Source organism: Garra rufa, chromosome 17, assembly GCF_049309525.1.
Source record: "Garra rufa chromosome 17, GarRuf1.0, whole genome shotgun sequence".
Taxonomy (NCBI): Eukaryota; Metazoa; Chordata; class Actinopteri; order Cypriniformes; family Cyprinidae; genus Garra; species Garra rufa.
This window is the reverse complement of record NC_133377.1, coordinates 40,887,514-40,900,135: the sequence shown is the minus strand read 5'-3', so window position 1 is coordinate 40,900,135 and position 12,622 is coordinate 40,887,514. Positions and strand designations below refer to the sequence as shown.

Sequence of the window (12,622 nt, the reverse complement as noted above, 5' to 3'; positions counted from 1 at the left end):
ATGCCAAAAATCATTAGGAAATTGAGTAAAGATCATGTTCCATGAAGATTTTTTGCAAAATTCCTACTATAAATATATCAAAATGTAATTTTTGATTAGTAATATGCATTGTTAAGAACTTAATTTGGACAACTTTAAAGGTGATTTTCTCAGTATTTTGATGTTTTTGCACCCTCAGATTCCAGATTTTCAAATAGATGTATCTCGGCCAAATATTGTCCTATCCTAACAAACCATTAACCATATATCAATAGAAAGCTTATTTATTGAACGTTCATATGATGCATACATCTCAGTTTTGTAAAATTTAACCTTATGACTGGTTTTGTGGTCCAGGGTCACATATAGAAAAAATAGAATTTATTCTTGTGATGCAAAGCTGAATTTTCAGCATCATTACTCTAGTTTTCAGTGTCATTCTAATGTGCTGATTTGCTGCTCAACAAATATTAATGATTATGATCAATGTTGAAAACACTTGTGCTGCCCAGTATTTTTGTGGAAACTGGTACATTTTATTTTAGGGTTCTTTGATTAATAGAAAGTTCAAAAGAACAGCATTTATTTGAAATAGAAATCTTTTGTAACATTATACTGTAAATGTCTTTACTGTCACTTTTGGTCAATTTAACATGTCCTTACTGAATAAAAGTGTTTATTTCTTTAAAAAAAAGAAAAAAAAATTCCAATTTAACATTGACTTAAAAAATGTCATGCAAGCCTACTTTACATATCAGTCATATAGTGTCCTTCTGTCTAAATGTCCTTCTGTTTCTGTCAAAATACACTGTTTTTATAATACTTGGATGGTACATGGTTATGAGAGATACACTGCCGCTCAAAAGTTTGGGATCAGTAAGATTTACCTTTTTTTAAGTTTTTAAAGTCTTATATGCTCATCAAGGCTACATTTATTTGATCAAAAATACAGAAAAAACAGTAATATTGCAAAATTTTATTACAATATAAAATAATGTTTTTTATTTTAATATACTTAAAAAAATAATTGATTCCTGTGATGTTTTTTTTTTTTCAGGATTCTTTGATCAATAACAAGGTAAAAGGAACAGCATTTATATAAAATATAAATATTTTCCAACAATATAAATATATGCTATCAACTTTTTTATTAATTTAACACATCCTTGGTGAATAAAACTATTAATTTCTTTCATAAAAGAAAGAATAAAAATTTACTGACCCCAAACTTTTGAACAGTATTGTATATTGTAAGAAAACCTTTCTATTTTAAATAAATGCTGTTCTTCTAAAACTTTTATTAATCAAAGAATCCTGAAAAAGTATCACGTTTCAAATAAATATTAAGCAGCACAACTGTTTTTAACATTGATGAAAAACCAACATATTAGAATGATTTCTGAAGGATCATGTGACACTGAAAACTGGAGTAATGATGCTGAAAATTTAGCTTTGCATCACAGGAATAAATTGTATTGTATCTATTCACATTCACAGTTATTTTAAATTAAAATAATATTTCACAATATTACAGTTTTTTTCTGTAATTTTGACCAAATAAATGCAGCCTTGAAGAGCATAAGAAACATCTTTAAAAACCATTAAAAATGCTACCGATCCCAGAGTTTGAGCTGCAGTGTATGTGAGGTCAAATTAGATTATTTTATTGTGTAATTTTGTGTCTGTCTGTCCGTCTGCAGCTATGAACGGTCACTCTGAGTGTCTGCGTTTGCTCATCCACAATGCCGACCATCAGACGGCTGTCAACATACGCGATGGGAAGGGACAGTGAGTTACAGGACTGCAGTATCTCAGATATATGGTTAAATGATTGTGGCATTGTTGATCTGATCATGCGTGTATGTCATCAGGACTCCTCTGATGCTGGCGGTTCTGGGTGGACACACAGATTGCGTTTATCTTCTGTTGAGTAAAGGAGCCAGTGCAGAGGCCAGAGATAAATGGGGCAGGACGGCCCTCCACCGTGGGGTCAGTCACACACAGACATGCCTTTATCTGCCTTCATCCTCAGTTTCAGTTTATTCTCCATTTATCTTTTTTAAATCTCTTTTGTACTTCAGTTTTAAAGGAATGGCTTCAAGAGAAGTTATTCTATTATGCTCTTTTACAAAGTGTTTATTTTGTTTTGGGGGTGCACTAGAACATTCTTCACATAATTTACATTATTACAATAGTTTTGTCCCCAGGCTTGCACAAATTGCTCGATTAGTTCCGGGTTTTAATGAAGGTCAGACAAAGTGTGTCGTGATTGGTTAGCAGTCCCACTGCGTTGTGATTGGCGAACAGCTTAGACGTTGTTTCAGTCCTGCCACGCCCCTTCCCATAGCAGCAAGCTAGATTAAACTGATTCTTACGTTTTAAATATGGATATTTTTCTTACAAAAACACATTGCATCGCTAAAGGAGGCTTTTACTGACCCCCCTGGAATCACGTGAGGCACTTTTTATTATGGATTGTCTTGTTTTGTACTGATGGAGAGAAACACCAGTCTATGCCATTCTAAAGCTTGGGAGTGCCAGGATTATTTTTAATATAACTCCGATTGCATGCGTCTGAAAGAAGCAAGTCATATACACCTAGGATGCATGGAGGGTGAGTAAATAAAAGCTACTGTATTGTTGGTCCTATCGTCAGCCTGCGAGATCACAGATACATGACATTATCATTATTGTGCTCATTTATTTAATTATTTACATGCCTGAAACCAGCTACAACATAAGGCTAGTGAAGCTATCTACACTGTATGATCAATTACCACACACTGCACACGTCTACGGAGCGGCAACAGATGATCGTCACTCTAGTCAATGCTTGTGTTTCGACCCTCTATACTGCACACGCCAACAGTGTAGCTCCAACACGGCTTCCGGAGCAGTTTGTGGACACACCAGACGCAACTTTCGCGAGTAAATCGCTTGAACATTTTGAATTTACTCGCTTCATTCGGCCGTGAAATTCGCTTCATTTGCGTGTGAAATGCAATAGGACAAATAAAAGTATGAAGATGTATCATACAGCTCTGAGTATCCACATATAGTGGCTGTATCCGAAATCGCCCCCTATACCCTATTCACTATTCCCTACATTTAGTCCACTCATACAGTTCACTTGAAGCAGTGAATGAAAACGAGTGAGTGAATTCGGACACTAAGTGCACCGGAAGGACTGCCGCTTTTCCATAGTATGCTTGCTGTTTAACAATCATTTAAAACGGACAGTTCCAGTAATAAGATTAAAGCATTTATCTTGAACTATGTTCACATCTTGAAATTACGTTTAAACCCTAGTTAAACAATTTAATAATCAATTTACAACGAATTTGTACTTGTGTTAGCTGTATTACGCCGTGGAGTCATCGATTGTAGACTCGTTTTTGCGGTGCATTGTGGGATTGAATGAGTGCACTCGAGAACGTCCACTGGTTTCGAACACCACTTAAAATGGATGTACCCTCAAATAGTGCACTATTTGAGGGTATAGGGGGCGATTTCGGATACAGCCAGTGACAATGATTTTGTTCTCCATTGTTGTTTCGGATTTCTGCCTCCCCTCCATGCATCTTAATCACGTCACTACTAGAGCAAGATCCTGGTTGGTTAATGCGGCACAAACATTCACAAAAGATCAGTTTTTTCAGCCTGCGCGAATCACGCGTTACGTGTATTAAAACGACCGAAATGCTCAATTTGTGCGAATCACGTCATTCTCACGAAATGTGCCACAGGAAGGTCTATTGTGTCTTTGAAAGTGTCACTTTCAGCTGACCTTTCATCACGATCCGCTCGCTGCCTGCCCCATAAATTGTCTGTAAAAAAAAAAAAAAACGTCTCTGTGGTCAGGCTAGGGTCCAAGATATGCCAAAAAAGCAATCGGTGCTACCAACGATTCCACAGCGAAACAAACAGTGTTCCAACCAATCACCGTCAGGGGGTTGGTTTTGTGGACTTTCGCTCTGCCTCCCTCACATCCCTGCACCAGAAGAAAGTCCACAACACCAACCCCCTGACGGTGATTGGTTGGAACACTGTTTGTTTCGCTGTGGAATTGTTGGTAGCACCGTTTTTTTTTTTTTTGGCATTTCTCGGACCCTAGGCTGACCACAGAGACGCGTTTTTTTTTACAGACAATTTATGGGGCAGGCAGCGAGCGGATCGTGAAGAAGGTCAGCTGAAAGTGACACTGTATGTTTCAGCCTAGAATAGCTGATACAACCTTTAACATGTAAATCACTCGCGCTTAACGCGTCATTCGCGTCTGGTGTGAACGCACCATTAGTCAGTACTTGCGTTTATACAAGCCGCCCTGCGGCTCGCTAAAGCATCCCAGAAGTGGCTGTCCATGCTACATCACTAAAATCAGGATAACCCTCTCCTTTTCCCTCCCCACCCGCCAAAGATTTGAATTTCCGTGGGATTTATTTGAATTTCCGTAGGATTTATTTGAATGTTATTCTAATGTACTGCGTGACATAATAGCATCCGGAAAACAAACGCTGTTGTCCAAAGGAGCCGTTCATTGTAGTTCTTGAAAAGGGATTTTTAGAAAACTCCCTTTGTAGTGGACTTTGAAATTTGAAACTTTGTAGATGTACACACTGACTAAAATTCAAAAAGTTAAAAAGTATAATAGACCCCAACAAGTGCCACCAATAGGTCCTTATTATGCGATATATTATCACATGTAATGTGATAATCCATTTTATGCCACACATACTCTCGACAGACTTTTACCAAACAACCATTCCTTTAAAGTTGTTCATTCTAAACTAAGTGCTGCTTTGTGTCAGTGTGTGTGTGTATCACTTTGTTTGTGTGTGTGTCACAGGCAGTGATGGGTCACCAGGGGTGTGTGGAGGCACTGTTGCAGCACGGCTCCAGTTTGCTGGTTCAGGACAGTAGAGGGCGCTCTCCTATGCACCTGGCAGCTGCCTGCGGTCATGTGGGGGTTCTGAGGGCCCTTTTGAAGACCCAGAAGACCATCCTCGTCCTCAAGGACAACTGTGGTTATACGCCGCTGCACTGGGCCTGTTATAACGGTACATCTGTGATGTTACACTGAGCAAACTGATTTGATACTGTAAAATGCAGGCCAGTGTCATGTTTGCTGAATAAAATCCAGCACTTGTTTCTTAGTAGGTTTGTGCCTGTTTAGTTCACTACAGTTTGTTAGGTGAAGAAGTATTACATTCTTTCTTAATCAGCAGAGGAAACTGACACATACATGTTTCATCTGAGCCAGATTACAACTATTTGTTGAATTCTTAGCCATTTTTATGTACATGTATGACATTATTCATGTTAAAACCAGAATTATGGCCAGTGACAGAAAACATCTGTTTGCATTTTCTTCTATGTTCTACTTTACCTGAACAGCCACAGAAAATTAGAGATTTTGTAGAGGATAAAGCTAAAAACATTAAATGATACACAGGGTTATTATAGCTGACTGAAATTAAATTAAAAATAAAATAACTTTAACTTTAAACTAAAAATAACTTTTAAAAAAATTGCAAAATTACTAAAACTTTTCAATTAAATTAAAATTTGAATTTAAACTAATATTTTAAATATTTTTCAATGATAATAATACTGTTGATATATTTGTAATGCTTCTTTATTCTCTGTGTCATTAAAACATTCAAAATCATCAGGGGATCTGAAAACATTTTTCCATTATATTTGAATTTATTGATAACTTTTTATTGATAGTTTTACCTCGGCATCATCAAATTAATATTTGGTCTTTCTTGCAAATCAGCCGATTTATTTTTCAAAATGCAGGGCTGTAATAAATTCAGCATTAGCACAGTCTCTGTTTGATCTCAGATTTTTTTTTCTTTTATTTTCTGTGTTGATCTGTCCATCTCAGGTCACGACGCGTGTGTTGAGCTGCTGTTAGAGTACGACGTGTTTCACAAGTCAGAGGGAAACTCCTTCAGTCCATTGCACTGCGCTGTGTAAGAAACACCTGCTCATATCGTGCTTCATATTAAACCATCACACAGTGAATAAAATATGCTGTACTCACACAGAAAATGCTAGTAAATTTCATAGAAATGGCAAGTAACATTGAAATTCTGAAGTAGAAAGATTGAAATAGTATCTTGTAAAACATACTCCAATAATCTTTTTCTACATGTGTCTCGTCTCTGTGTTTCAGTATTAATGATAATGAGTCTGCTGCTGAGATGCTGATAGAAACTTTAGGTCCAGCGATTGTAAACGCCACAGACTCGCAGTCCAGGTAAGAACAGGTTTTCCTCCGATGTTTCAAAACAGCACTACAGTACATTGTTGAGTGGATGTGTTTTGTGTGTCCCGCAGGACGCCGCTTCATGCCGCCGCATACACCGATCATGTGGAGTGTCTGCAGCTGCTGCTGGGTCACAACGCTCAGGTCAACTCCATTGACATGCTGGGAAAAACACCGCTCATGATGGCTGCAGAAAACGGACAAACTAACGCCGTCGGTGAGACACACGCTGCTCTATTCATATACAGCAGAAGTGGATTTCTGCAGTTATCAGATGATCAGACTGGAGAACAACATTAGTAACAAAGTAGCAAAGAAAGTTCTATTAACTGTCAAATGCTGTTGAATTGTTACAATGTAACAGAATTAGTTACTTTTATTATCATTGCAATATAACATGTTACCTTTGTAAATAACATTCCCTAACGCTGCCAAACAGTATGCTAAGGCTTTCCATATTAATTATAGTTTTAGTTTTTTTTTTTATTTGCATTATTTTTTTATACATTTCCATTTAGCATAATTTCAGTTTAAGTTTCAGTAATTTAGTTTTTTTATTTTTTCTAATTAGCTTTATTTTTATTTCAGTTTTACTTTTAGTAATTGTGTGTATTTAGCTTTAATTTAATACATTTTATTTTCAGTAATTGTGTTTTTGCCATTTTTTTTTTTAGTTTTGGTCTATTTAGCTTTAATTGAATTATTTTAGTTTTATTAATTTTGTGCTTTTGCCATTTTTATTAGTTTTTTTCTATTTCCATTTATCGTTATTTTAAGTGCAGTTTTCTTTTGATAATTTTGTGCTTTTGTCGATTTTATTAGTTTTGGTTTTTCATATTTCTATTTTTTTTTTTCAGTTTTAGTAATTTTGAGCTTTTGACATTTTCATTAGTTTAGTTTTTTATATTTCTGATTGGTTTTATTTTTATTTCAGTTTTATTATGTGTTTTTGCATTTTTAAATATTTTTTCTTTAATATTTTTTTATTTTAGCTAGCTTTTATTTGTTAATTTCAGTTTTAATTTGATCAATTTTGTGTTTTTGCCATTTTTATTGTTTTTATATTTCTATTCATCTTTATTTATAAGTTTTAGTAATTTTGTGCTTTTGCAATTTTTACTTTCTTTCTTTCTTTTAATATTTATATATAGCTTTAATTTATTTGTATTTAAATTTTAATTTGAGTAATTTTGTTTTTGTCATTTTTATAGTTTTTTATATATATATATATATATATATATATATATATATATTTCTATTCAGCTTTATTTATAAGATTCAGTTTTAGTACTTTTCTGTGCTTGTCAATTTGATTACTTTTGTTTTTATTTAACTTTAATTGTATTTTTATTTCATTTTTGTTTCAGTTTTAGTATATTATATGTGACCCTAGACCACAAAACCAGTTATAAGGAAGTAAATTTTCTCCATTTATGTATAGTTTGCTATAGGACAATATTTGGCCGAGATATAACTTATTGAAAATCTGGAATCTGAGGGTGCAAACAAATCTAAATATTGAGAAAATCGCCTTTAAAGTTGTTTAAATGAAGTTCTCAGCAATGCATATTACTAATCAAAAATAAGTTTCAATATGTTCATGGTAGGATATTTACAAAATATCTTCATGGAACATAATCTTTGCTTAATATTCTAATGGTTTTTGGCATAAAAGAAAAATGGATAATTTTGACCTATACAAAGTATAGGCTATTGCTACTCGTGCTACTTACAACTGCTTTTGTTGTTCAGGGTCACATTTAGTTTAATATTTAGTTTTATTTCAGCTTTATTTCAGTGACAAAATATGATTTTTAATCGTTTTAATAGCTAGCAAATAACAACAATTAATGTAGAGACTTCTTTTATACTACTGTGTTGCTGTGGCTCAAGGTGGCTCTACAGTTTCCTTCAAATGTCTATGCCATTAAACCAGATGTGTTGTTATTCAGAAAGCTCCTGTAATCATGTCTGATGTGTCTGACAGCAGCTGATATTAATGTAAGGTGGTGATTGTGTTTGTCAGAGGTGCTGGTGAGCAGTGCTAAAGCTGATTTGACATTACAGGACGCTCACAGAAACACAGCCCTGCATCTGGCCTGCAGTAAGGTACGAAACACACACTCACACACTGATTTACATTGAACATGACAGTCTGACATCAACTGTAAAGCAGTGCAGCCCTGCAGCCAATCAAACTACAAAAACACAGACCAAACAAGCATGTAAACAGAGCTGCTTAAGCATAAAATGAATTACTCCTGTTGCTCAGTGAATAAAAAATCCTCAGTTTAATTGATATATTTTCCCCCACATACAGGTGCATCTCAATAAATTAGAATGTTGTGGAAAAGTTCATTAATTTCAGCAATTCAGCTCAATTGAAACTTGTGTATTAAATAATTCCTTTTAAATCTAACTATTTTATATTGTATCTGTGTAATTCTCTAGCCACAAAGGCTGTCTCTCCCAGGTTTTTTGTAACCATGATGCTCGTGCATCCCGAATGTTTATGGTCTATTCATGCAGTATCTAACATCCCAGTATCTCTTTTACAGTTCTTGTGTGCTAGTATTTCCATTAGGTAATGCAAATCTAATTTATTTTTATTGTTTGTGTGTTTTAGGGGCATGAAACCAGTGCCTTGTTAATTCTTGAGAAGGTGACGGATAGAAACCTCATCAACTGCACAAATGCAGTGCTGCAGACGTAAGTCCTGTGTCTGTATCTCTTTGCATTCGTTGTCCTCTTCATCTCAGGATTATGGAGAGCTGTTTCTCTCTGTGTCGTGTCTCAGGCCGCTGCATGTCGCTGCTCGTAACGGACTGACGGTGGTCGTACAGGAGCTGCTGGGTAAGGGAGCCAGTGTCCTCGCCGTTGATGAGAACGGTGAGTGCTTGAAGCATTTCAAATCACAGACTAGAGTGAGTTTTGTGTTAAAGCAAAATTATTGTATTTGAATTTAAAACCATAAAAAATTGTTACATTTAATGAAATGGTTAAATATAAAACAAATATATAAAGAAATAAAAAACTCTAAATTTGATTTACTAAATCTGAAAAATAAAAACATGTATAAATGTATAGGCATATTTAAAAAAAAAAAAAAAAAACGATAAAAACACAAAATTACTAAAACCGTAAAATAAAAAGGAAAATATAAACAATAAAAAGAATCATAGAATCTCAATGATACTCAAATAAAGCTGGGAAATTTTTAAGAAAATACTTCTGTTTAGCAAGGATCCATTAAATCTATCAAATGTGATGTAAAAGCTTTGCCATCAAAGGAATAAACTATATTTTAATATGTTCAAATAGAAAACATTTATTTTGAATTGTAAAAATATTTCACAACATAAAAGGAACGCTCCACTTTTTTTGGAAATAGGCTCATTCTCCAACTCCCCCCGAGTTAATAAGTTGATTTTTACCGTTTTGAAATCCATTCAGCCGTTCTCCTGTTCTGGCGATATCACTTTTAGCATAGCTTAGCATAGATCATTGAATCCTATTAGACCAATAGCATCGCATTCAAAAATGACTAACGAGTTTCCATATTTGTTGTATTTAAAACTTGACTCTTCTGTAGTTATATCGTGCACTAAGACCGGTGGAAATGCAAAACGTAAATTTTGTAGGCTGATAAGATTAGGAACTACACTTCCATTCCGGCGTAATAGTCAAGGAAGTTTGCTGCCGTAATAAGGCTGAAGCAGGAGCAGTAATACCACGCAGCACATGTGCTAATGCTAAACTAGCTGGGAACTCATTTCTGATAATACTCCGCCTGCTTCAGCCATATTACAGCAGCAAACTTCCTTGACTATTACGCCGGAATGGAAGTGTAGTTCCTAATCTTATCAGCCTAGAAAACTGAAGCTTTGCATTTCCACCGGTCTTAGTACACGATATAACTACAGAAGAGTCAAGTTTTAAATACAACAAATATGGAAACTCGTTGGTCATTTTTGAACGCGATGCTACCAAGGGGCAACCTCCCGCTCTCTCTATTGAAACCAACACGGAAGTGACTTAAACTGCAATTCATGGACTGGCCGCTAGAGACTGGCTGCAGAAGGGAGTCAGTCCCATTGACTCCCCATGTTAAAATGCCCAACTTTACAGCAGAAAAAAGTATGTTTACAGCCTGGTTCAAAAAATGGTTTTGGTCTATATAGCTAGTTTCGCCCTTCATGTCAACTGTGAGGGGGGTGAATTTTTGTATAACTCATCCGTTTAAGTTATATTAAGCCTTAAAGTTCTGCATAATTAAGGGCGTGGCCACTTGAGTGACAGGGGGATTGCCGCTGCTGTCACCACTGTCGCGCTAGGCGGGCGTGGTTTTAACAACAAGCTCCACCCACGTCCTGCCTTTTTGCCCATTTTTGATTATCCGGGAGTGACGCGCGGTGACGCGATTCCAAGATGGCGACGGCCGACTCCCGCCCGCTATAGGCTTCAAAATAGCGCTTCAGAATCCTACGGGTGACGTCATGGACACTACGTCCATATTTTTTACAGTCTATGGATGCTACTGGTCTAATAGGATTCAATGATCTATGCTAAGCTATGCTAAAAGTGATATCGCCAGAACAGGAGAACGGCTGAATGGATTTCAAAACGGTAAAAATCAACTTATTAACTCGGGGGGAGTTGGAGAATGAGCCTATTTCCAAAAACAGTGGAGTGTTCCTTTAAGGTTTTTACTGTATTTTTAAACAGATGCAGCCATAGTGAATTTCTTTCAAAAACAATAAAAAAGAAAGTTGAGTTTTGTTGATTGTTGATTTTTGTTTCTAATGTCTAAAAGTTAACTGATTTAATATTTATCATTATTAAAATAATTTTAAAATATGCAATTTAATAATATGTGTTTCCCAGAAAACCCTCAAGCTTTGGCTTTTTAAATGAATGCATATTTTATAAATTCTGTAAATGCCTTATACTGAATCATTGACAAATAACACAAAGAACGTGAACAAGATTATTTAGTTTTTTCCACACCTTTCCAAACTTCAGAACGTTTATTTGAATAAATTGTTTACCAGGTTACACTCCAGCTTTGGCTTGCGCCCCGAACAAAGACGTGGCAGACTGTTTGGCGCTGATTCTCGCCTCCATGATGCCCATCTCTCCCAGCAGCACCGGCACCCTGTCCAGCCTCACCTTTACCACCATCAACCACTACTCCAGCTCATCCAAGACCGTGACCTTTGACCCTTTACCCATGCTGCGCTCCGAACACGTCTCCTACCGCAAATTCAACAGCCTGGGCCGCGAGGACGGCCTCATCGTCCCCGATGACGAACTCAACGATTCCGATTCAGAAACGTACTGACAACACGCCCCTCAGTGTCTTAAACTAACACCTTATTGGCTGAAAGGTGACTATATGCTAATTAAGGTCATCCCTTTATGACTTTTGTGGCCGAAGTCTCAGGAGAAAGCGGGAAACTGGAAAATAAGTGCCACAGAAATGGCCCACGCTACAGTCTAGTTTGTTCATTCTCCACAGTATCAAGCTGTTTGAACCCTTGAGTATCACTACTATTCATTATTTAAAGCCAATTTGTTTCCTTTTATGAGAAGCAAATGGCTCATGTTGCTGCGGGACTGTAATTCCCAGCATTCCCAGTATGTGAAACGTGAGGAGGCGAAACTAAAGACATCAGGGACCAAGAGCTGCAGACGTTACTTTTATCCCCGTTTGTGCATGAAGATTGAATTTAGGTTTGCATCATCATGGATTATTTATTATGAAAAAAATGAAGAGCAAAAAAAGCCTTTCAGGGTTCAAACAGAGTATTTATTCCTCTGCTGTTGTGAGGAATTATAACATTCTTCCTGATGTGTGTGTGTGTGTGTGTGTGTGTTTGTGTGTGAGAAAGATTGTTGAATTCGAATGGTGTGTGTGATTATTTTATAAGAGTTCAAAGACAATGAAAAGATCAGGTGTGTGACTTGACCTTTTGGTACATTGTTAATAATTATTAATAATTCTAGATAATAAATCATTTTTGGCTTAATATTCCATATTGTCCTTATTAATTACAAAAAATTGGCACAGACGTGAAAATATGGAGTCCAGGATGGATTAAAAAAGTGAACACTGAAAACAATAATTCATTATATGTCATTATTACAAGAAGTTCTCATTATTATGAGAAATTAAGTCATTTTTATGAAACAATTTCTCATTACTACGAGGAACAAAGTCATTATTATGAACTAAGTCTTAGTTTCTAAAACTTTCTCGTAAAAATTACAATTAAGTCGTTATTATGAGAAAGTTTCTCATTATTATGAGAAGCCAAGCAATTTTTACGAGAAAGTTTTTTTTTCATTTTTACGAGAAAGTTTTTCATT

The 12,622-nt window shown here is 35.7% G+C and overlaps 1 protein-coding gene across 2 annotated transcripts in view; it reads left to right on the top strand.

Moving 5' to 3' along the window:
- Window positions 1-12,282, top strand: part of ankrd28a (ankyrin repeat domain 28a) — a 55,267-nt gene extending 42,985 nt beyond the window's left edge. For both annotated transcript variants that reach the window (XM_073821260.1, XM_073821259.1), the window contains exons 19-28: window positions 1,680-1,767; window positions 1,851-1,968; window positions 4,826-5,036; window positions 5,870-5,957; window positions 6,161-6,244; window positions 6,325-6,470; window positions 8,280-8,362; window positions 8,880-8,962; window positions 9,051-9,142; window positions 11,305-12,282. In XM_073821260.1, coding sequence (XP_073677361.1) covers window positions 1,680-1,767; window positions 1,851-1,968; window positions 4,826-5,036; window positions 5,870-5,957; window positions 6,161-6,244; window positions 6,325-6,470; window positions 8,280-8,362; window positions 8,880-8,962; window positions 9,051-9,142; window positions 11,305-11,594 — 1,283 coding nt within the window. In that variant the 3' untranslated portion in view covers window positions 11,595-12,282. The remainder of the gene's footprint in view (window positions 1-1,679; window positions 1,768-1,850; window positions 1,969-4,825; window positions 5,037-5,869; window positions 5,958-6,160; window positions 6,245-6,324; window positions 6,471-8,279; window positions 8,363-8,879; window positions 8,963-9,050; window positions 9,143-11,304) is intronic.
- Window positions 12,283-12,622: the final 340 nt, after the last annotated feature.